Here is a 26,250-nt window from a genome sequence, read left to right as displayed (position 1 = left end):
AAGTATATGCGCCATCAGTGTTGCGTTTAGGGAAGTTCCCATCTGTGCTCTGAAGCCAATCTGAAATCGGGATAGGATTTTATTAGTTTTCATAAATGCTTGCAGTTCCCGTAATATTAAGATGGCAAATACTTTGGCAGACGCATCTATCAATGCAATTGGCCTGTAATTCGCGGGATTACTCCTGTCCCCCTTTTTGTGGATGGGAACAATGATAGAGCCTAGCCATGAGGCCGGAATTTCTAAGGACACTAAAATTTTATCAAATTGGTGTTTTAATATATGCGCCCAAAGTAATGGTTGTCGCTTCAAAACACAGGGAGGAATCCCATCCGGGCCAGCTGCTTTTGAATAATTTAGCGCGTTGATGGCATATTCAATGTCTTGGAGTGACCAGGGAGTTAGTGGCATTTTTGGAGTCGGAGGGGTATTAGCATTTATATATAAGAAGTGTGTGGGTACAGCATATTTTTGTTCATAGTATTTCTCCCACGTTGCAGCAGATATCATAGAGGCTTGGCTCTTATCAAGTTTGTGAGCGTCCGCTCGCAAAATTGCCCACGTGGATCTCCGATCATTGCGACATAGTGCACTAATCATCTGTTGATTAGCCAACTTATGTTTGTGGCATTTGATATTTTTACATTTGTTACGATAAGTTGTAAGAATTGAAGTTTTCATCTGAATATATTCGTCTGCCATGCAATTGTGTATATTTTTTTTTATGCTACGTAAATCTGCATTTTTTTTCCGTTTTGCTACTACAATATCTGTACATCTGTTAAGTGGGACTGTACAATTCATATTACTGTTTATGCTATATGTTCTAGCGAGTACTTGCATTAACATCTGCAAGTAATTTACTGGATCTTTGTAGTTTAATTGTAGCATTCCATGGCTGTCCAGCGAGCCCTCTAGCCATTTGTCCATATGTGCATTAACCCTATCGCATAAGCGATTGTTCCATCTTAGTGAAAGATGTGGTCTATCACTTTCCAGTAGCCCCTGATTGGGGTCCTGAGCCAATTCGGTCACTTTTGTAAGTAGGGTGAATGAGATAAGCATATGATCTCCAAATCCAGGGTCAATTGTAAGAGTATCAGAACAATGTTCTAGAAGATTTGCGGAAATAGCAAAATGGTCTATGCTTGATTTAAATATGCCTCTCTTCCAGGTATAGTCAAGCCGTGAGTTTTGGAAGGGAAGAAATGTTATATCCCATGATTCTAGATGGAAATTCCACCTTTCGCCCCTTTCATCTGATGTTTGGGAGTATTTATAGGATTTGCTATGAACTATTTTCTTCTGGCATTGAGCATTGAAGTCGCCGCCAATTATTATCCTGCAAGCCGTATATTTGGTAATTACTTTATCTAATAGCAAGTCTAGCTGATCAAAAGCATTATTGATATTAACTCTATTTGGGTTATGATATAGGGAAACACATAAAATTAAATCCACTGGGGATGATTGGAAAGATATAACAGCAGCTATATACAAGGGTGAATCATAGATTTCCTGAATATGAAAGTGTAATTTGGTATTAATGCAAATTGCAGTACCACCATATGGACGACCACTAGGACCTCGTACAGCCTTTTTTTGCAATACTAAGAACCCAGATAGTGAGAGATTATGTATTGCCATAGTTTCTTGACAGAGCAATATATCACAGTTTGTGTCATTGGATTTATTATTAAACCAAGAAAGAAGATTAGTAAAACCGCATGCATTCCATGAGATTATGGTAAGTCTATGAGATTTAGTGATTGGGAGTATTGTCCATTGCAGGGTTTAGTGAATTAGCCAATGAGGTAAGCCATGACCAATCCTTACTAGCATTTGATAGTGCAACCAGTTGGCTTATTACTTCTGGATGGAGGCTGCTCTGGTCTTTGTGCGCTATTTTGTTCGTGAGAGGTGGAGCAAGTTCTCTCAGTGGTGTTTCATTGAACACTATTGCCTCATCAAGGATTTCAAATGGTGTTAGTTGAAGGCCGATCGTGGAGAGTTCAATTCTGTGTTGCCATATCAGGTTCGATATGATATTGGATTGTACCTTACATACCATCCTAAAATTTTGAATTTGGGGCAAAGTGATCCATTCTATATCATCCGAATGCAGCGTCCTAAGTGCTGGAATTTGTTTAAATATTTTCAGCAAGGCAGTACGATTTAGGCGCTTACTTCCGTATGTGTTTGGATCAGTTTCCCATCCGAGAATGGTGGATACCACGATGTTAGTATCCGTCCTAGACTTTAGGGCATCTATGCCATCGTGAGGTAACTCATCCACAATTGGGCCTTCCTTGTGCGAGTCATTATGTGTATTTAACTGCTCGTGCTTCTCATAGTTCGACTCCCTTCCCATGGGGTGTATAGAGTGAGTTTGATCATTTTTTCCGTTGTACTCTGTGATTTTTATTTCTGCTACCCCGTGGGTGGAGGCGAGCTGGTGTGATTTGTTATCTACCACTGATGCTTTGGTCGGAATGGGCTTAAAAAAGGCTGATAGTTGCGTTTGAGTCGTATTTGTTGGTTTGAGTTGGGGCACGGGAGATCCACATAGAATACTCCCTTTTGGTTCATTGCGATTGCACACATCCTTTCTGCCTTTATTACTTAAAGGTGGCATGCCCGTCTCTCTGCTTTTAGAGGGGGACTGTGCTATTTCCTTTGCAATGTCTGTGGATGCAAAATCGGGCATACCTAAATCATTTACACAGGATTGATTGACTTCCTGTGTAAGGGTATCACTTTGTACTGTTCCCATATTTTTATTTTGATTATTTTCATTTTTCTTTTTTTTGTTTATTTTTGGGATAGGAAGTTTTTCCACGGCCAACAGAGCCTGCCTTCCTTCCTTTCTCTTTAGAGCCCTGAGATATAGGCGCTTTTCTTTACGAGAGGTGAAAAATTGTCCGGCGCTGGCTGAGTCGCCAATCTTAACCTTGCTATTACCCTTTGGGTGCTTTAAGTCGTTGCCAGACTCCATAAAGAGGTTGGTCAAGGCCGAAGGACTATCCGGATGAAAGATTGGATCATCCACTAGCTCCTTTTGTGTCTCTAGTTCTTCCAATTCTCTTTCAACTGGGTTATTTTGTACAAAGAAAAATAATTGTTCATTTTTTTCAGAGTTCTTGTTGACCATTTGACACAACTGGGCATGAGTGAAAATGGGACAATGCGTCGGAACCGGAGATTTAGCAACAGTTTGGGCAAAAGATTGCGAAAATGAGTATGTGGGCAATCGATTTGAGGGCATAGTGGCTGCAACTTCCCCTTGTTCATTCGTTTCGGTTTGTGTAGCTATGCTTTCAGTTTGTACCGGTGTTAAGATGATAGTTTTTGCAGGTAATTGTGCAACATGAGTAGGATTTGTGCCCTCATTACGAAGAGATTCAGCAGAAATGTAACCCTCTAGTTTGTTAAGTTTGAATAAGATTTGATTCAACGATGACTTGCAGTCCCTAAGCTCATAATGAGTATAATCATGACCTTTATCCAGTAAGTTCAAAATACGTGTTAGTACCGGATAAGAGGCCTCTAGGGATTGGAGGTCATCTGAGGGCTCCAAGAGATCAAAACCAAGTGGAGGTATGTTAGGCTTCAAGGTTGGTGAGGAGGATGCTGTCGCCGCCGTTTGAGCCAAGTCTGAAAGCAGCGGGGTTAACTCCGTGGGTGGTTCCATTTTAGTTGTGGAGTTATTTGACCTAGCAATGCAGGGGATGAAATTAGATGTATTTGGTTTACAATGCAAATATACATCAGCTCTCTTGAAGGTCTGTAAAGTGGCCGGCGAGGAAGGACCATCGGATAAGCGGACCCGTTTTTCGAGGGCCGCAAGAACTGCCGGGGCAAGAATGGAATTATCGGATGGTGAAATGATCCCTACATCATTCGGTTCCTCCCCCTTAGTTGCTGGTTCGTCCATACGCATACTCATAAAACTCTTCCTAGACGAGTACAAATAACCCGGGCCAACCTCCTCACTATCATTCGACAATTTTGACATAAAAGGTGCTTCGGCACCCCCTGTGCACTGTGATCGTGCATGAGCTGTTTCCACTTCGTGAAAAATTGTGTTATTTGTCACTTCATGCGACCGGCCAGATGGATTGCTTAGTGCGACCTGGTTGTGGTCCATAATAGCTGTTTCAACAATTGGAATCAATTCGCTTATGGATGTTATTTTTTTTTGTTTTTTTAAGTATTTTTTATTGTTCGCAGTTTTGTTAGGAGGGCATCCACTGCGTAGAGAGTACACCATATGGACTCTGCGGTAAATATACCGGTGCCCTTTAGATGAAATTTAGCTTTCAGGAAAACTTACGTTTATTTAGCAGACCCTCTGTGCTTTAAATTAGATGGAACTAAACACAGCCGTGATTTTGTTTTATGACGATAAGCTTCAGCAAATATCAGCACTCAGAACTTGTTTCGCCTGAAACGCCCCGCGCACCGCATCCCGTGAACCGTGAACAGTCAACAGTACTTCAAAAGTACTTCCACGGTGCGCGCGCGGGTGCGCTGAATGCGCGTTCTTTATGCAGGCCAAAGGGTGTGCCCTCCACAGGGGGCGGGCAACACCACGAGGACACACCTTCAAGAAACAGAGAAGGGAAAAGGAATAAGTGTTTTCAATTAACTATCGTGACGTTGCATTGTATCTCAGTCACGTCTATCAGATGCTGAGCATTTCGTAACCAAGTGGCTGACCGCCCTCAGACTGTCCCCCCACCCACCAATACAACGTAATTACAACGTGATTCATGCATGTAAAACGTCCAGGCGTAATTGCAATGCCATACAAAGTCCGTGGTTGCCACGTAAAACGTCACTGCGAGCACTATACTGCGTGCCTCACGCCTCATTCAAGTAAACCAGCTAAAAGTCACCTTTTTTTTTTTTTTTCTCCTCTTTTCTTTTCCTTCCGTTAGTCAGGCGAAATGTGTGTAACCAGTAAAGACTTCCTGTCGGCTCCAGCAACCACGGGCTCGTACGGCTTCCACACAGCCGTTAGGCAGCACCCGACAGCACCCTGCATCAGTCAACAGTACTTCAAAAGTACTTCCACGGTGCGCGCGCGGGTGCGCTGAATGCGCGTTCTTTATGCAGGCCAAAGGGTGTGCCCTCCACAGGGGGCGGGGAACACCACGAGGACACACCTTCAAGAAACAGAGAAGGGAAAAGGAATAAGTGTTTTCAATTAACTATCGTGACGTTGCATTGTATCTCAGTCACGTCTATCAGATGCTGAGCATTTCGTAACCAAGTGGCTGACCGCCCTCAGACTGTCCCCCACCCACCAATACAACGTAATTACAACGTGATTCATGCATGTAAAACGTCCAGGCGTAATTGCAACGCCATACAAAGTCCGTGGTTGCCACGTAAAACGTCACTGCGAGCACTATACTGCGTGCCTCACGCCTCATTCAAGTAAACCAGCTAAAAGTCACCTTTTTTTTTTTTTTTCCTCTTTTCTTTTCCTTCCGTTAGTCAGGCGAAATGTGTGTAACCAGTAAAGACTTCCTGTCGGCTCCAGCAACCACGGGCTCGTACGGCTTCCACACAGCAGTTAGGCAGCACCCGACAGCACCCTGCATCAGTCAACAGTACTTCAAAAGTACTTCCACGGTGCGCGCGCGGGTGCGCTGAATGCACGTTCTTTATGCAGGCCAAAGGGTGTGCCCTCCACAGGGGGCGGGGAACACCACGAGGACACACCTTTTTTTTTTTTTTTTTTCCTCTTTTCTTTTCCTTCCGTTAGTCAGGCGAAATGTGTGTAACCAGTAAAGACTTCCTGTCGGCTCCAGCAACCACGGGCTCGTACGGCTTCCACACAGCAGTTAGGCAGCACCCGACAGCACCCTGCATCAGTCAACAGTACTTCAAAAGTACTTCCACGGTGCGCGCCACTTAATAGCCACTTTATGTGGGTCTACCCAAGATCGCCCGGACAATCAAGACACCTCGGGAAATACAGACGACTGAGAACCTCCAGAAGAAACTGAGATGGGAAGCGGGGGGATGGGGGAGGCGGGGGGAGTAAACTCGAGTTAAGGGGAGAGGGTAAAGGGAAAACAGTGACCACTTTGTAGTAATGTGGCTGACGCTTGATAACTATGACATGCACTGTTGGATTTGTTTATTTTTGTTGGTTGTTGTTTTAAAAATAATAAAAAAAAAAAATCATGACAGTCATTCTGCCTATGGGCCTAAAAATTAGCACATTTCCAAGGTTACCAAATTCGATTTTTTTTTGCCTGCTTCAATATTTTGCAATAAGCCATTTTTATGCATATTTGTCTTTTGTGTGGTATCCCGTTAAGAGACACCATGATATATTTTTGTCAGGTAACCTTTGAATCCTTTGTGCTGGTGAGAGACAGTGCTTTTTGCAATCGGACTATGGGCCTAGTGGCTCAAGATCTTTGCTCCCCCTCTCTATTTGTTTGGCCTGGAAAAGTTGTTACCTCAAAGAATTTGGATCGAAGACGGAATTAAAACAGGCGGTTTTACAATACTTCCCCTTAATTTTTTGAAATCAATGACTTTACACTGCTTTACACTGCTTTTATGTTGCCTTTGTGTGAACTGCCCTGACAAGCCCAGGACCTCCGACACAGGTTTTATGGTCTATATTTCCACGACCGACAATTTAAACAATCTAGACTGGATGTGCTGTTTGTGCAAGAGATGAAATATTCTCGGTGGGGACGGGGGGGGGGGGGGTTTGGGAGCGCAGGATTGTGGGAAGCGATATTGGAGACAGTATGGGCCTCCGACCTCCAAAAAAAGGGGGGAGTTGGGATCCTGTATAGGAAATCTCCGGGGCTCCAAATAGAGCATACACACAGAGGCCCAGGGAAGATATGTGGCTCTTAAGGGGAGACTAAGGACATGTTTGATTACTCTCTGCTCAGTCTATGCCCCAAACCAGAACCAAGCTGGTTTGCTCCTCCTTAGATGATTGGAAAGTGGGTATATTGGTCTGTGGGGGGGGGATTTCAACGTGGTCGCGGAGCAGGAGCTGGACTGGCACTCTTGCTGCAAAACGCCCATCCACCAAGCAACCTACAGGGGGACAGATACTTCAGCCAGTTAAGGGAGCACCACTTACTCAACACATGGCGTACCATCCGGGTGGGAAAGCCTTCACTTTTTTCTCTCCCCCGCACCAGGCTTTCTCAAGGATAGATGACCTTTTGTTGGGGGCTGAAAGCAAAAGTGAAATTGTGAAAACATCCATAGAAGTGGTGGCTTGGACCGATCATGAGCTATTCATGCTGGATTTGGACCTCGGCCCCCCCTCCTAAGTCTGAAAGACAGTGGGTCTGCAATGATTTTCTGTGTAGAGATTCTGTGTTCAGGGAGAGCCTAGCTGACGCCATTATAAGCTATTTTGAAATGAACAATGTGGAAGGGATGTCACTGAACATGGTCTGGGAGGCTGGGAAGGCCATGATAAGAAGAATTCTGATAGCAGAGGGGGTATCCAAGAAAAGAATCAGGCAGCTAAGGGAGGTAAAGCTCAGGTCGGACATCTCTCGTTTAGAACGAGAACTTCAAAAACGCCTGGCCCAGAGCGAGGAAGTGATGAGCCAGATTAAAGGATTAAGGGAAGAATGGAGGGATATATGGAATGGGAAATCACTCACGCAGTTTAGGTACCTCAAACAGAAATCTTTCGAGAAAGGGGACAAGGCCCACACTATGCTTGCAAATCAACTGCAAAAGCAGAGAGCGGACAGAGCGGTAAGCAAAATCAAAGATGAGCATGGAGCTGCACTCACAAAGCCTCAAGAGATATGTGAGCCGCTTTTCAAGGTTCTACACGAAACTATACACGGCGGAGGGAGACGGCTCCCCTTCAGCAATAGATGAATACTTAGCCGCCCTCCCATAACTCAGGAACACCTGGAAATATTGAATACCCCGTTCACCACCCTAGAGGTACAAGGTGCTATTTCAAATCTGAAAGCGGGCTCTGCTCCAGGGCAAGATGGCTATATGCCAGCTTTCTACAAGTCAAATTCCAAAACCCTCACCCCTTTCCTCACTAAGCTCTTCAATTCCATATTGTCGTCAGGACAAGCCCCCAAATCATTCACTGAGTCGATAATCATTGTGATTGCAAAAGAGGGCAAGGACCCCCAAGAGTGTGCGCCATATCGCCAGATTTCCTTCATCAACGTTGATGTGAAGATTTACTCCAGCATCCTGGCCGATCGCCTAGCCCTTGTTCTCCCCCAGCAGGTCCACTCCGATCAGGTGGGTTATGTAAGAGGAAGGCAGGGAGCAGAGAACTTCAGAAAAACGTTACATCTCATGGGCAGCCGTCAAAAAGCAGAAGACGATCCCCCTCCTTCTGTCGTTGGACGCAGAGAAGGTGTTCAACCACGTCGAATGGCCTTTTCTGCGGGCGGTACTGAAGTGGACTGGGGTGGGAGCGGTGTGGCCTCAGGGGGCCAAAGCGATGTATCGCACAGCCCAAGCTAAGATCTCCATCAGTGGCATCTCCTCTGATCCCTTCGCCCTCACACGGGGTACTAGGCAGGGCTGCCCACTCTCCCCTCCGATTTACGCCTTGGTTATCGAACCCTTTGCCCAGGCCATCCGGACCAACCCACTGATTCACGGCATGCCAAGGGGTGGCAGGGAATACAAGTTGGCCATGTTTGCCGACGATGTACTGTTGTATTTCACCCGGCCGGCAGAAACCATCCCCGCCCTCTTTCAGGAATTGTCAAAATATAGAGCCCTATCAGGCTTCCGGGGGGCGAATCTCAAAAAACTGTGGCTGTTCCCTTAAAAGCAAATAATGAACTACCCCCGTCACTAGTAGCAAGTTGGGGCTTCCAGGTACAGACACAATCCATTAGATATTTGGGGTTGAACATTACTGTGTCCCTCTCTGACCTTTTTGAGGCAAATTATGTTCCCCTGTGGAAAGCTGTCAGAAGCGACGTTAACAGAGGGTCCAAGTTATCCTTGTCTTGGGCAGCACGATTCAAATCTATAAAAATGAACATCTTGCCCAGGTTCCTTTTTCTTTTCCAGTCTCTCCCGGTATCTATTACGGAATCTTTCTTCGGAGAATTCAAACAAACATTACTGGCGTACCTATGGGCCGGTAAAAAGCCCACGGTCCCTTACTCCACACTCACTCTGCCCAAAGAGTTAGGGGGCATGGCAGGGGCGTTGCTTGGGGGGGGGCTAGAGGGGCTATAGCCCCGGATCCTTTGCTTGTAGTCCCGGATGAAGATCACGGGGCTACAAGCAAAGGCTAGCCCCGAGCATTATTTGCCTGGGAAATGAAAATCAGCTGCACAGCAGGTAGATGCAGGCCAGGAGGCAGCAACGTTCGTGATTACAATTAAATCACACTGTGACACGAACATCGCGCTGCCTCCTGGTTTGCTACTTGTGTTGGTGCTGCTGACTGTCCATGGCTGCACAGTCTGCGCTTGCGCAGGGAGCCGAGCCACCGGCTGGGCACAAACGCACGTGCCTCCTTGCGCAATAGGCAGTAGCAGAGCCACCCCGTGCCTACATGCAGACTGGTGCTCTCTGCTGCAAAGAACTTGAGCTGCCATGACGCTACCTGTGTGACCTCAACCCCGGCCGTCACCTACCCCGTCCCCAAAAATGTACTAGTTGCTGCCGGCCCGAGGCCATTGCCATGTGCACAACCTTCTAGCCTAGGTAGGTAACATAATGCCTAATGTAATGCGTTATATAGGCGGTGGCCTACAACTGGAATTGGAACCACATTATTTTAGACAGTTCAGTCAGTGAACCGTCTAAAATAACGTTGGTTCGTTTGCGCACATCCACAGATATGTCTCAACCAAAACAAGGTGACCCATTTGGCACAAGTGGGGAAAGGGAGTGCCAGGGCTGGGGGGCTGTAACACGCGTATAAGCTGAGAGATGTCAAATTCCTTCAGGGAGTGGGGGCGAAGCTGCCCATGTTGGGTTTGGGCGCACAATGGAGGTGCTGGGAGGCTGCTCAGTGGCTCTAGGGCTGGCGCACATGGCCGCTGAATTGAGGCAGGCTGGAGGCCCCCGCCTGGCCTACACACTCATGCCTTCCTCGTCAGGGGTGGGATATCCAGACCCTCACAGCTCCGGATCCTGCCTGACCACCTGTGGGAAAATCCTGAAAAACAATGGGTAGCCATAGAAAATGTCCTCTTTGCGCCGGTTACTTTGGAAGAATGGTTGTGGGTCCCCCGGTCAGCCATGACACGAATAATCCGAGAACAACCAGTTTTGAAGGACTGTGGTCGATTTGGCGTCCCTCCCGCGCAATGCAAGGAGTCACGACGTGGCCTTCCCGGCTTAGCTGTGTCTGGTCCCCCCATTCAAAATTTGAAAAGCGATGTCCACTGCTTACAGCCCTGGTACGAATCTGGTCTTGTTAGAGCTAAGACCTAAAGGAAGCTCTGCAGGGGGTGGAGGTTTCCCCCCATGCACTACCTCCAACTACGCAGTGTTCTCAGAGATCCCCGTTGGGGAGGCTCCCTGCGACACCACCTCACGTCATTTGAGCTAATCCTTACTGTCCCCCAAACAACAAAGGGTCTGATAGTGCAGATGTACAAAGTGTTGATTGCTAGAGGTCACCTACAACGAGCAACATCGTAATCCAAATGGGAGGCAGAGCTGGGGCTAACAGACCAACCAGAGGTATGGAAAGCTATATACAGGGCAGCGTGGGCTTCATCCATCTCTGTGCAATATAAAATGCACGGTTATTAGTGAGGTGGCACTACACCCCCTTAAGGTTGCCTAAAATGTTCACGGGCACATCCCCCTATTGTTGGAGAGGCTGCGAGGAAACCTGCGACTATTGGCATCAGTGGTGGGAATGCAGTAAAGTTAAGGCGTATTGGAAAGAGGTCCTGGGGTGGTTCCAGGCTATAGATGGAATACCAAGAGTAGTCGTGCCAGTGCTGGTCCTGTTTGGGGTGGAATCAGATGGGGAAGATTCTTATGTCACACTCTTACACATGCCACGCAACCTACTGTTAGCAGCCAGGGTGTGCTCGACTATTAAATGGAAATCTGCAGCCCTTCCCTCAAAAAGAGAATGGCTGACCAAGGACCACGCAATTTAGGAAATGGAAAGCCTGACGGCCGCGGTCCTTGAATCACGTGCGAAGATTGATTTGATCTGGTTTCCCTTCCAGGAATTCTATACAGCATATTGGGACTCTCAAACACCATCTGACTAAATCTGGCACCTTGAACTCTCCGCCAATAGTACTGTGCAGCCATGAGACATCTAAATGTGTGCGCTACTGTGAGGAACTGTAGAATGTGAAATGAACAATGCTCTACAATGTCAGCTATGTAGTCAACTGCTTGTTACTTTAACTCTTTAGTACTGTTTATGTTTTTATTTTATTTTAGTTGAGTGAGGGTGTGAGGGGATAAAGATACAACAAGTTGCGGTCATTTTCCCTTACTACAATTTCACCTTTGGGTATATGTGCATGCTACTGACCTTTACTGTGCAATTAACATGTAATACGTCAGACTTATTACAAAATCAATAAAACTCATAAAAAAAACAAACACTAACCTTTGGCAATGCAGAAAGTCCAATTCTTAGTACAGGCCTGCACCACCCAATATAATTGGTAACATTGCAGAGCGGCCAGGTTTATCTTAGGAGGGAGGAAGGTACAAAGAACTTGTAGCATACATATGGTCCAAAGAAATACTTCTACACTAATATATGTAAAAATAATGGTTTATTTTATATATACACAGGCAAAGAGAAATCTTTAGACAGTTAAGTACCATCATAAACAACAATACAAAAACCAACACAATACTTTGGTCAGTAAACCATAATTTGAAAAACTTTCTAGAATAGCATTATGCAATTCAAGGTAAGTAAAACCCAAATTGTATTAAACTATTACACTTATTCTGTTTCAAGAATAATACAGTTATACTACTAATATTGCAAGTAAATACCTGACCACTTATGTAACTGATTCAGTTTCAGGAACGACACAGTGGTAAGACGCTCATTCATCCCCTGTTTTTTTTCACTGCACATTTGGCCGAAAAATGTTTGCTGAAAAAAAACATCAAAAAATAAGGGGGTGGGAGGGCATATAAGGGTAGGGTTGGGAGGTGTATAGGGATAACTAATAGGGGAACCCTGCCCCCCCCAAAAATAGATTTTTTTCCAGCAAAAAGTGCAGCAAAAAAACAAAGAAAACAGGTGAAGAATGAATATACAACTGATACAGTTACACTACTACCCTTACAGCTAAGCACTTGGCAACACATGGAATGTATTATGTTTCAGGAATATGCAGTTACAATACCAGCATTACTTTTTAGAATAGTGGAACAAAATTCAAAGGTCATTTTTGAACTTGGCAATTACTTTTCAGAATGGCAGTATGCACTTCAAAGATAAGTAATAACTTTGTAACCCATGGAACTTATTCTATTTCAGGAATATGCAGTTACCACATCAACAATTAGCAAATTAGTACTTTGTAAGAATTCCTCGACAGAGGCCTTATGCTTTAGCAGTCCTTCCTGTGTTCTCAGAGGCGGAAGGGGGCACTGGTGGTCCAGTGGCCAGCAGTAGGCAAAACAGGATCAGACAACTGTAAGAAATTCAGAGTTCCAGAGGATTTTGTCTCTAACAAGTAACAGACTTTAGAATTGGTAAAAGGGTTCAGGGACTTTGTAGAAGGCTCCCTGCATGCGTTCCAGCGTTAGGCCTGGGTGAACGGTATGGGCGAAAAACCCAAACGTACAAATCACCACCCTAGGCACACAGGAGTGACACAAAGACTTTAGGTACGTTTTATCTCAAGCCACACGGTACCTCAGCAGTGAAGAATATGTTGCAGATGGACACCCTCATGTTGCAGCAGCTACATGACCCGGTCTCTGGATTCTTGGTCTTCAGACGAAAGAAAAGACACTGGATGAATATTGCAGTCGAGAGGAAAGGCTCCGAACAAAGAATTATTTGGTGCTACTTGCGGCTCTGTGGTTTTGACACCCTTTTCCTGACACCAAATGAAGAACGGTTGTCCGAACAAGTCGGCTCGCTATCTCGGTGCAGCACTCGGGTGAGGGGAATTCAAGGAGTGGAATCTTGCTTCTGGAGGTCCAACAAAGTTACAACAACATTCTTTGTTCATAAAACAATGCACAGTACTCAGCCTCGAGGTCTCAGGGTATTGGCGGTTGCAGCCCAGGACGGTCACAGATCGTCATTGGATGGCTCAAAATGCAGGTCTTCTTAAGACTGATTGGTCCCACCAGTCCAAGGATCTGAGTCGTCTTCGGTAGTCCTCTGTCGCATGGAAGAATGGATCAGCACAGGGAGGGGTTACTCAGCATTCATCTCCAGTCGCTGGAAGTAGCCACAGGTGTCTTTTCTTCTTCCTCGTCGGATTCAGCTCCAATGGTTGACTTGTCTTCAGCTTCCAGGTCCAGGCCATTCACACAGGAACCCAGACAATCAGCACTCATGCTACCTTCAAACTTTGGGGGTGGCTCTCCTTTTTCAGGCCAGCCAGTTGGGGTTGGTGGACCCCCTAAAAAAAGAAAAATAATGTGTTGTGTCGTCATAAAAATGTTTGCTATATGTGCATTGTACATAAAATTAGACGTTATATAGACATGTAACCGCATTACTGCTGCTATGACCACAGCCTGCAAATAAAAAGAACACAAAAGTCAGTAAAACATGTCCACTGCCACCAGCCATTCAGGTATGCTCGTCACTAAACATTTTTTACAGGTGCAGTGAGAAAGAGGATACAGTGTAACCTCTCAGCACTCCACATAAGGTGGGGTGTGCTGATCTCATAATATAAAATGTAGAGAGGATACAAAATATCCTTTGACCCTTGCAAACATGTGTTCTGGCGAGTTAAGTAAAGAACTAACAGAAAAGTTACAGCAACAGTGAGAAAGGGGATACTATGCAACCCCTCAGAACTCCACACAAGGTGGGGTGTGCAGATCTCACAATGGGAATTGCAGAAAGGATAAAACATACCCTTCTACCCATGGGAACATTAGTAGACAAAAGGTAAAATCAGAGAAAATAAAAACGGAAGCCCAAGTGGCTCCCCAGCAACACTGCACAGAAAGTGCAGTGTGCTAGAACAGTAAAATGTAGATGCCCAAAAAGTTATAGGAAAGTATTATTCCAAAAATAAAGTATGGAAAGACACAAACATGACTCCCACAGATAGAGTAAAAGAAAGGGTCAGTGGGGAAAAAGGGTTCCCACTCACTCAAACATCGCAAAAGAAACCTAAATCCAGCAGAAAGTGATGGGGGTATTCACAGGTGAAGGTGATTTGGCATAAATACCTATAAAGGCATTTATATGAAAATCTAATCTAACGCTACGATAAAAAAGCTTCCTCCACTTTCCAAGTATTCTTTTCTATTGCTTTTCTCTTTCCAATCATTTAATGTTTTTTGAACTTCTTGCGAGTAAAGCACAAGTTGAACTAAAAACAATAGTATCAATAGTATACACACACACACACACACACACACACACACACACACACACACACACACACACACACACACACACACACAAATACATACATATCAAAAAAAGTTGTTTTCAATTTTTCTATCAACATTCAGATTTACCTTCGGTCTTTGAAATTCGCTTGATCTTCACCTTGTTGCTATCATATGTTGCAGATTCCTTTGAGAAATTAACCTTGTAAGTCCTGAGAGCATCCTGGATCTCAACTGTTTTTTCTTTCCTAACAAAGGCATCCTCTATCTTCACGTTTGCCATTTTATCAAAGGCAAAAGTGTTGCTTCCCTCTACGTAATGCCACTGCACAATATTGCTTATGAGTTCTGCATGCCGTTTCTCTCCAAATTCCTTGCTCATCTTTTTTATCATCTCCTGTATTTCAATGCAGGCTCTCATGACATCTCTGGCCAGACCGCTCACCTCAACTGAGGAATCCTTCTGCTTGCAATCCACTTTTATACGGATCTGCAACTCACTCTGAAGCGCAGTCAACTTTTGCATCTCTGGTTTATCAAATTCCGCAATCCATTCATCACTGATAACGTTGACACAATGCTCTCGCAGGAGGAGTTCTTCTATCCAGGATGCTGCTTCATCCACGCTTTTCTGGTTTTCACCGCAAATTTGGAAAACCACAGGCTCGATTTTATCTTCAAATATTAAATCAGTAATTTCTTCACCAACAGGCTGTTTGGCGCTAGAAAGATCGGCTGTAATCAAAAGAAAAGCGTTGTAAAAACAACATATCTATAACGGACTAACATTTAAAAGATTTCCATAGTAACTATTTCACATACATTTCTCCTCCCACTATACTGAAAGCTGAGACACATTTTACTTGGCTGTTATTGCCGTTTGAGATCAGTTACATAATTGATAGTTCTCCCATTTAGTTGTTTAATAAAAACATTGGAGGACATGTCTAGATTAAACAAAACGAAACTTACTGGGTGTAAACTCAAGTGTAAACTGGCTCATTTCTTGGCATAAACTTGTCATCGACAATACGTTTTGACACAGCACGCTTTTCAGATTAGGTTGGCAAGACATCCGCTCTATGTTCACTTCAACCCCCTTGCTTCTTAGTGAGGCTACGAAGGTTAAATGAGAATCTATATGAATATTAATTCACATGTTTATATTATAGTGCCTCGTGGGACTTGTGCTATTACTCTCAACAGCAAACAAAATAATCAGTTACTTAAGACTTAAAGCCAAGAGACTAAATGTGATTAAACATGATGAAAAGGACCTAAGATGTTGTAAAAAAATCAAATTTTTGATTAAATACTCAAATAAAAAATAAAAAAAACATAGTGCCTCGTGGGACTTGTTTGTCACTTCTAAGCACTGTAATATGTGGTCTATTGTCTTAATGCTACTCAATTTATTAATTTATTAATCTCTGAAGGCTCAGAACTCGCTGAAAAAGTGGCATAACGTTCTTTGAATTGTAACTGCTTAAGGAGATTGATTAAAAATGACGCAATCTTCAACAACATTCCTTACCTGGAGCACAGCTTTCCTTTTGCCTCGAACGAGATATGCTTTGTAAATGTCTGCTCTAATCGTCGAACCCCATTCTTGTATATCTTTTGGGGCTATGTTACTTACCAGTGACACTGTCAACATTTTAACCCTGTTTGTATGGAGGCCAGGGACTACCCCACTTGTTTTTGGAGAGTTGATAGCAGTATTGTATGCCTTCCACATTTCAAATGTATAGGCTTGCTTTTCCTATGGTGTTGACAATAGCAGCCAGTCCAAAGCCAATGAATAACTGCTTTATCCTCCATACTCTGCTTATGTTGTGTTGGGGCTCCTTCTGGCCTCTGATGTATGTGGAGTCATTTATCCCTGTATTTCAGATTTTGAGAACAATGGATAATGAAGTCGGTACACCTGAACATTATTAGACATATGTGCATACCCGTGATGGAATAATTTACTTACCTGTAACTCTGTTCTCCAGCATTGGTATCTTTCATAGATTCACATGCTGTGAATATTGCCAGTCGTCAGGCTTGGAATCCTCAGTAACAGAGCAGTTTATTATTTTACACTGAAAACATAAGTCACTTTAGTGCTCTATTAGTCATTTTCGGGTCATACTGCCTCTATCCAATAGGCTCCCTTAGCTCCACCCCTGGTAGCCATCTTCAGATTTATTTACAGCACATTTCGTGTTGTGATTACTCAAAAATCTCTCAACAATATTTGATGTTCTTTAACAGTTTTCAGACATATTTTTCAATTCTGACAACAGTTTGAGGATCCTGTGCTCCAGTGATGCCTGGTGTTCGCTCTCTGGTTGGCCACTGTCTTCCATTCGACTTTTCTCGGGTACCGGTGCCTAAACCATGGCAGAATCCAAGAGGAAAAGTCTGTTGAAGGTCTGCGCCCGTTGCAGGCAGAAGAATGTGTTTGTGGAAGATATCCACAACTATTGCCATTATGCAACCGATGCACATCATATAGGAAAGTGAGATCTGCCAGTCGTTTTTAAACAAAACACTCAGACCACCAGCAAAGTTTGGTGGCGTGGCTCGATGATGGAGGGAGGGGGTAAGGGAGATGGAGGGCTCTACCTCTGCTTCGGGCTGTAGTCATGCCTCACTCAGGCACGGTAGACCAACGCAGCATACCACCTCTGGCAGGAGGTCTAGGTTGCACGAGTAGGCATCACAGAGCAGGAAGAAGTCTCATGCAATCCCTCCATATGGATGAACAGGAAATATTCACAGCATGTGAATCTATAAAAGATTCAATGCTGGAGAATATTGTATTTATAGTAAATAAAGTTCATGAATCATGCAATCTAACAGCTGGAGACAACTCAACAAGCACGCTGATGCGATTGACACGAGGAATGCCCCCTCACATTACAAATAAGCAATCGTGTATCTACTCATGGGTTCCAACAATGGACCCATACATTTTTCAGTACAATGCTCGGCTCCCACTGGGGATTGGGGTGTAGGGGGGGCAGTGGGGGTTGGAGAAGGGTAAGGACTCATATGTCTTCTAGGAACACTTGCACCACCGGTAACTTGGACGGTGATATACTACATTGGCTTATTCAATATGCTGTGAGTACTGCCAAGTGATGGAAAACGATGTGGGCAAATGTAACAAAAGAAACATTTAAATACGTGAATCTTGTAATACACGTATTAAGTGGGCTGCAATTAGATGACTAATTGGCATAGGGATCTGGCCCAAGATATATCTAGGGGGAGTGGGAAAATATTTGGAGAGACATTCCTAAATTGGCAACGTGCAATCCAAGTGAGAAAAATGTGGTATAGGATTATGGTGAGATGGCATTACACCCTGGCAGAATTGCACAGTATCTATAATCAGGTTTCTGAGAGATGTTGGAGGGGGTGTGGAGATGGAGGAGATTGGATGCATGTTTGGTGGAGCTGTCCTAAATTAAATGGCTATTGGAAGGGAATAAAGGATGCAATGGAAACTACGTGTGATAGATCTAACACTGCTAAGCCAATTAGTTCCCTGGATTTCGAAAACCGGGGTCACGGTCTTTGAATAAATCTCGGAAGAAAGCTTTGTCAATTATGTCTATAGCTTCACTTTTGGTCATTACTCAAAAACAGAAGGGGGAATGGATCTCCACATTACATGATTGGATACAGCAAATGTGGGTGTTGGTTGTATTATAGTTGTTTACATATAATATTCAATCTGACTGTTTTTTTGTAATGTTTGGGAACCCTTAATAGAATTTTCTGAAGATGATTACATAGCGCCCTCATGTCCGCAAAGGCTAAAATTATTGCATATTAACTGATCCCTAAGTTATCCATGTAGAAATTCTATGGAACTGTGATGTGGGGTGGGAGGACAGCTATAGTTAGGATTCTTTTCTTTTACATTTGGGCTGTTTTAACCTTTAATATGTTATTTTAATGCTTGTTTTATTGAAAAATTAATTAAAAAAGGGAATAGTTTGACATATATTTACTACATTTAAATATCACATATCCCAATATGCAGAGAGAGAAGATATGCAACTCTTGGATTAAGAAAATAATAATATAGTTAAACCATTAAAAATTAAACTGCCCTTTACAGACAAGGACAGGAAAAGTCAGTGATGAAATGGAGATTCCAATGGTAGAGTTCATGGATAATAATGCAAAACTTGTAATGTATTTTGGTATTCACAATACTGGAAAAGGGCAAATAATTTCCCTAAATTATAATTGAGAATTGGGATATGTAAAATTAAAGTGTATTTTAATCAGTACTGTTGAGTATATTGGAACATTACCACCCAGTATGTAAAACTGGAATAAAAATAATTTAAAACACAAAGAGCTAGATCGGACAATCTACATAATCAGCCCTGGCCCAGAAATTTAAGGTACGCAAAGAGAAAGCAGTGTGATATAGACTAATATTGGGAAAGCCAAAACCACCTAGATGTACTGGCCCATAAGGATATCTTTTGGGATCCCGGACTTCCCACCCTCTCCCCAGAAGAATGTACAGAAAACTGCCTATAGCTCAAAAGCAACTCACTCAAGAGGAGAAGAAACTAAAGACACAGTAATTTAGGAAGCAGGGACACCTTGATAACATTAACTTTTCCCCTTATAGTCAGGTTCAACCGTTGCCACAGACATAATACAGCAATCTCGGCAATTATAAGTGGAATATTCAAAGCAAGTAATGAGCCAACCCATCTGGTGACATGAATACCCAAACACTTAAACACATCATCCACCCAGGCCTACTGTTACACACCAACGAGTCCTCTGGTGCATGAGGTCGAGATCGGAAAGACCAGCGTTTTAGAAACATTAATCTTATAGTCAGAAACCTGACCAAACAACTGCAAAGTTGAGAGCAACTCTTTAAATATAGACTCAGGGTCTGACAGTAAAACCAGGAGATCATCCCCATATAAAAGCACCTTGGAGAAACAGTCCCCAAATAAAATAACCTTAATACCTACATTCTCCCTGATCACAACGGACAAGGGTTCTATGTAAATATCAAATAACAAGGGCGACAGAGGGCAACCCTGAGGCTTACCCTCTGGACAGGAAAAAGCTCAGATATGCAACCATTAATCGTAACCACAGCCTCAGCACCATTATATAGGGCACTGAAAAGCTGCAGAAACTGTGGTCCAAAATGTTACCCAGATCAAAACTTGACGTACGAATGTCCAACTAACCCTAGCAAGCGCCTTTCTCTGCATCAATAGTAACTACAGCATAAGTCTCAGATGAGTTTCCCTTGAGATGGATGACATCCAAAAGTACTCTTAAATGGTCGTAACTGTTCCTGCAATAGAAGAAAACCCAACCTGGTTCCGGTGAACCAACTTAGTTAATCGATTGAGTCGCACAGCATAAACCTAAGCTCTTGACATCAACATTCAATAACAATATAGGACGGAAATCTCCACAAACGGAAGGATCCTTTCCAGGTTTGGGGATCACAGTAATCACAGCAGTCTTCACAGAAGCCACTGCCTCATAGCCAGCAATCGCTGTAAACGGCTATAACAGAAAGGGGACGAGAGAGTGACTAAAAGTAACTTAAAATTCAATAGGGAACGCGGCTTGCCCAGGACACTTCCCAGATGACATCAAGCCCATCGAATATACAATCTCCTGAACAGTAATGTCCTTATCAAGACAATGTCTATCAAAAGCTATTGAATCTAGGGATATTAACCCGGCTCAAAAAAATCAGACACCCGTCTACGTAATATGCCCGTCGTCACTATACAAGGATTCATAGAACCTCCTAAAAGCGCCACAAATATTCTCATTCCTCCTCAAGATTCATCCATCATCATCCACTATAAAGAGCACTTGTCTCCCTTTTTCACTTCCCTACAATGGGCTAGCCAACAGAACACCAGACCGCTCACCCCATTCCCAGAAAGCCTGCCAGGTGTAGAACAGATCCCTCTCTGCTTTAGAGTGCAACACTATCAAGAGAATGCTTTGCAGCCAGCATCAGACTGGGAACGTTCATACTGTTCCTCAGAATGTTTACAGATTCCATGTGCACAATCTCGGCCTCAACCCTCTTCTTTATAGGACGCAAAACTAATTATATTACCTCTCAAGAAAGCTTTCAAAACAGCCCAGATAATGGACAGTTTGCCAACAGAATCCATGTTCTCAGTGAGAAACGAGAGCTTGCTCAATATGCTTCACAAAATCAGAGTCTGACAACAAGCAGGTGTTGAACCTCCGCTGTCCACCATTCCTCTCCCCCACCCCACGACCTATTCACAGCCAAATCCACACAAGCATGATCCGAAATCACAACACTACCAATACCAGCAGTACTCACATCACCACAAAGGCTCCAACTTATCAAGAAAGGGACCGGGAGGATCGTTCCATTATGGTCACCAGGTTGAGGGACGTTGCACATTTCCCAAGTGCAGCTTCTCAATGGGTCTTATAATTCCTGAGAAATCGGGATTGTAGAGTCTTCTATGAGGAAGCAGAGGCTTTGCCCATGACACAAATATATTTCACCCTGCCTTTACAATATCTTTACTGTGCCCTTCTTTGCACTTTTAGAGCAAAGGGGGGTTACCTTAACAAATTACGCTGATACGCAGTGCGTTATTCCAATTAATGGTATTCATGAGGATGAAGAGCAAATAAATAAAATATACTCCCTTATCAAGAGATGGAGCAAAACGCTCTTGCATTGAACAGAGTGAAGACTGAGTTATTGGTCGTTGGTACTCCTAACCGGATTAGGAAACTGGGTCCTGTATATGAGAGCTTTCTTATTCAGGACACCAGAATAATGGCCCAAAAGAAGGTCAAGACACTGGGTGTCGTTCTTGATCAAAACCTAAATATGAAGGCGCATGGGGGGAGCCTTGTGTCCTCCATGGCTTATTATATTAGACTTCTGTCCCATCTTCAACCGTTTATTTCTCAGGCGAATGCTGAGACCATTGCAAGGGCCATTGTCAGGGCCAAAATTGATTATTGCATCAGCTTGCTGGTCGGCATGAATAAAGTGGAGATTGGCCGGCTGCAGGTTATACAGAATACTGCAGGGCGCGTAGTGCTGGGATATTCCCAGAGAGACCACATATCGGAGGCTAGACGTGGCCTGCACTGGCTCCCAATGGAGTCGAGGTTGCTATTTCGACTACTTGTAATTGCACAGAAGTGTCGAAAGGGCAAGATGCTGGCTTATCTTCAAGTCTTGCTCAAGGAAAAAATGTACACGAGAACCCGGAGATCCATTAACGCGTACCATTTGATGATCCCTAGATGTAGCACTATCAAAGCCACAAAGGGCGCCTTTCAGAACGCAGCCCCAAGAGCATGGAGCAGCCTGCATCCGGAACTCGGGAGCATAGAGTCTACTGAAATGTTTAAAAAGAAACTCAAAACTTTATTTGCTTAACCCTCTGATTTAATCTCCACTTACTTGTGTAGTATTTTAGGATTCTGAATTGTTTGTCTCTTTGTTGTTGCGCCCTCAAGCCTATGGGTTCATGGATTGAGCATTATACTTTTTTTAAGTAAAGTAAAGAAAAAAATCAATACGAGAGGACGCCTGGTTTGATATTGAGAGGGGATCCGTCTGACTTGTCCCCCTGGATTGCCTGCTCTGTATGAATATAAAATTGGCCGTTGGTCAGACCCCGCTGCTTATTAAGCATGTCTAGAAGAAGTGGAAGAGGAGTTGTGAGAGATGTGATGTGAAATACCGGTTGAGTTTGGATTCTTCTTTGTGGAAGAATCTGGTGCTGCCGATTGCCATGAAGACCAGGAGAGAGTGTGATTGCCTATCGGCAGGTATCTGGAGGTTGGGGCAAGTTTATGACAGCGTTTCCATGCTTGCCTTTGAATTTTTGCGGTTTAAATACAAGCTGCAGTCTTTGGTAGCTCCCCGTTATCTTTTGTTATGTGACTTTTTGGGGATTTTGTTTTCGCCCCTGAATGCCCCTTTGCATAGTGTGCCTACGGTTTTGTACTTGGCTAAGAGCATGCCGCTTTCGGATTCATTATTGTACAAGTTTATCGCGCTGGCAGAGTTGAGTACCACACCAGAACATGGTAGGGCCACATGGTGCTTAGATTTGGGATATGTGTTCTCTGATGGCGATTGGGAACCTGTATGTGCAAGGTCCTTCTAGGTTCAAGCTTAACTTGGATTTGAGATACACCCAACAGCAGATCCCTCATTGTATATATTGGTCCCCTTGGAGGATGAAGCAGTTTCGGCTTAGCCAAGACGCTACTGTTGGAACTGTAGAACAGAAGTGGGCATCTTTCTGCTTATGTTTTGGTTGCATCAGAGAGTCCAGTCCTTCTGGGATGATATCCTCAAACGTGTGGATCTTGTGTTGAGCCTTTCTTTTCCTCGTAATCTCTTGCTATGCGTACTGGGTTTGTTCCCAATTGGGCTTAAACTGCCCATTGGTTTACCATTTTGGTGGCCAAGAAACATTTAAACATTTTGGAAAAGTGACCGTAGGCCCTGTGTGGATGAACACTTGCACGATTTGTCAATTCTTTCAGGCAGAGAGAGGGTATAATTTCAGGTTAAGAAAAATCTTGATAAGTACTGTGACATTTGGGATGCTTTTAATTAACTATGCTTAATGATACTTTCCGCCCGCCTCTTCTCTGCCTACCCCCAAATCCACCCCCCTTTCCATTTTCTTTCTCCTTTCTTTGTATATAGAGATGGTTTACTGTCGATATGTCATCTTTTTACTTGCTTACTTGATGCTTTTCTATTGCCGTTTGAGTCTTCTTGAAAATCTAATAAAGTTTTTTTTTAAAATAAAGAGCTAGAATCTTAATGAGAGTGCACACGGTATGATGAACAAAACTATCCTACACCCTTTCAGGGGACTGTAGCACTCATAACACATCTGTCAATACCAATAACATACATCTGGAATTAATCTTATGCAGTACTGAAGGAAAATGAAAATAATACCATATCTATTTTTTTTTATTTGGTTAGGTGATAACATCAACTTTTCAAATTAACAAATTATTACACTTTAAAATTATTTTGATTCTCTAAATGCATCCAAGAAATAATTTAACAGTTCTTAACAATTCCTTCATGCTTACTACAATTGATGAAAATACAACACAACATAATGAAAGAAAAAAACCATAATATAATAGATACAAGTGTACATAGTACACTTTTAAATCACTATGCACTTTGCAGCTACAGTTGGCATCATTCAAATACATCCAAGAGCTATTACAGATTGGCTATATAATCAAAGCAAGCGCTCAGGTAACAAATAAAGTTTGTTTGAGGTTGTGATCAATGATTTCAGAGGCTAAATGATCCAAAAACCTTACAGGACAACTGGGATAAGAAAAATTGATTCAAGAAAGTGGACTACAGCTATTTTGACGGCAAGTCTAGAGTTGGAAAAAATAAGTTGCCATATGCTATCAGAATCCAAAGGACCATAGATGCAGATCACGTCTTTAAAATGTAATTTGCGTCTAATTGCAAGCGCTGGACAATCTACAATGAGATGTTGTAATGTTTAATTTAGCATGATGTTACCACAATAGCAGCAAAAGTTATGATCTTTTGGAATCTGACCTCTTCTGGCCAAAACATCACTGGTAGGCCATATGTTTAATCAGAAACGTAGGTATTGATTGCGAGCTGGACGTGGAGCTGGACACTTTATTAAGTAATCTGTCATTTTACGAAATTTCTTATGTCCAAATAAAACTCAATTGAAATCTTTGTAAAGGTCATATTTTGAGCGATTACTTGTCCAATCAAATTCAAATAATTAGATTTTTGCTCTAGTAGGATTCTCCAGTAGGAGGTCCAATGTTATGGAGGCATCTGATAGTGCATCCAAAACGCATGTGCGCCATTTACATGGAAAATAATGGTCAGATTTCAAAAGGTAATATGCTACTACACTCAAAATGTTATTTGCTCCGAAACCTAGTAAACATTTGCGCAGAAAGGTGCACATTTTCCATAAAGCATGAGCATGCAGAGACAAAGCACCCAATTCGAATTGTATAATTGGTAGGGGAGCGCATTTTGGAAGTTTTAAAACTTGTCTCCAAAAATGCGCTTCCAACAAATCCCAGGTTTTTTGGGCTCTGGTGAGTCTTGATACAATCACATACAAAAGAATTGGGACAACTTTTTGTTCGAAAAACATCATCACATGCATGCAGGAGAAGAACAAGTTACTTTCTTACCTGGTAACGTTCTTTCGATGGGATGGTCCAACGACGTATTCCATATCTATGACATATAATCACCACAGCTGTGCTGCTTCGGAAACTTTTTTCGGCGTCTGCGTCCTGCGTCGATGACGTCGACGCGCCGTCGTCGAGGACCTCCTCCGACGTCCGACGTCATCCGATGTGATAAGTAGGACGCACGACGCCCGTAGCCTCAGTTGTAGTTTTTTCCCCCAGAACGTGTGACATAAGTCAACTGCCAGTCAGACACAAAGCCTTGCGGAACGTAAGCTGCAATCGCAAAAGAAATTCTGCAGCGGGGAAGGCAGGGCGGGAGCGATATGGAATACGTCGTCGGACCGTCCCATCGAAAGAACGTTGCCAGGTAAGAAAGTAACTTGTTCTTCGAGGGGATTGGGTCCTCCGACGTATTCCATATCTATGACAGACTCCCAAAGCAGTACCAGAGCAAGGAGGAGGGAAAGAATTTAGAATCAAAATTTAGAATAGCCAATCAAATAGCAGAGCAAAGGACCGCCTTGCCAAAGGCCAGATCCTGCCCTCGGATGGAATCGAGGGAATAGTGACGTACAAATGTATGTACTGAAGCCCAGGTGGCTGCATCACAGATGTTGCGAATAGGAACACCCCTCTGCAGGGCAGTAGATGCAGCCACACCCCTGGTATAATGGGCCCGCAAGCCAGCCGGTGGGTCCTTACCCGCCAAACGGTAACACTCCGAGATGGCTAAAATAATCCAGCGAGACAAAGTCTGTTTCGTCACAGCTTGCCCCAAACGCTTCCCAGCGTAACCAATAAAGAGTTGATTGTCCACTCTGACCCAGGACATTCGTGAAACATAAAAGCTTAAAGCTCTCCTAGGATCAAGCCTATGGAGCCTCTCCTCTTCCTTACCAGGATGCGGAGGAGGATAGAATGCCGGAAGAACAACCTTCTGGGCCAAATGAAATTCCGTCACTACCTTCGGAAGAAAAGGACGACGAACACGAAGGACAACCCTGTCCTTGTGAAATACAGTGAAGGGAGGCTTAACTGAAAGTGCCTGTAACTCACTCACTCTGCGAGCGGAAGTAACCGCAACTAAAAACACAGTTTTCAGAGTTAACAGCCTCAAAGGGCAAGAATGTAAAGGCTCAAACGGAGCACCCATAAGAAACCTAAGAACAAGGTTTAAATCCCAACCGGGCACCAGGAAAGGTGACGGAGGGAACACATTAGTGAGCCCTTTCAGAAACTGTGAAATTAAAGGGATTTTAAAGTAAGAACACTCTTCAGACGAGCGCTTAAAGATGGACAGCGCCGCCAGGTAACCTTTAATGGTACCCACTTGCAAGCCCCTGTGGGCCAAAGAAAGTAAAAAGGACAGAACCATGGGGATGTCACATGCAAAAGGATCCACATTCTGAACTCTGCACCAGTCGCAGAACTTACGCCAAC

General features: G+C 43.6%; 1 protein-coding gene across 3 annotated transcripts in view; it reads right to left on the bottom strand.

Moving 5' to 3' along the window:
• LOC138489065 (protein mono-ADP-ribosyltransferase PARP14-like) overlaps window positions 1–26,250 on the bottom strand; it is a 1,946,959-nt gene that overhangs the window by 241,806 nt on the left and 1,678,903 nt on the right. For all 3 annotated transcript variants that reach the window (XM_069616628.1, XM_069616629.1, XM_069616630.1), the window contains exon 15: window positions 14,674–15,279. In XM_069616628.1, the coding sequence (XP_069472729.1) occupies window positions 14,674–15,279 (606 nt within the window). The remainder of the gene's footprint in view (window positions 1–14,673; window positions 15,280–26,250) is intronic.

Source organism: Ambystoma mexicanum, chromosome 9, assembly GCF_040938575.1.
Source record: "Ambystoma mexicanum isolate Mex_15411 chromosome 9, UKY_AmexF1_1, whole genome shotgun sequence".
Taxonomy (NCBI): Eukaryota; Metazoa; Chordata; class Amphibia; order Caudata; family Ambystomatidae; genus Ambystoma; species Ambystoma mexicanum.
This window is presented reverse-complemented; position numbering and strand designations above follow the sequence as displayed.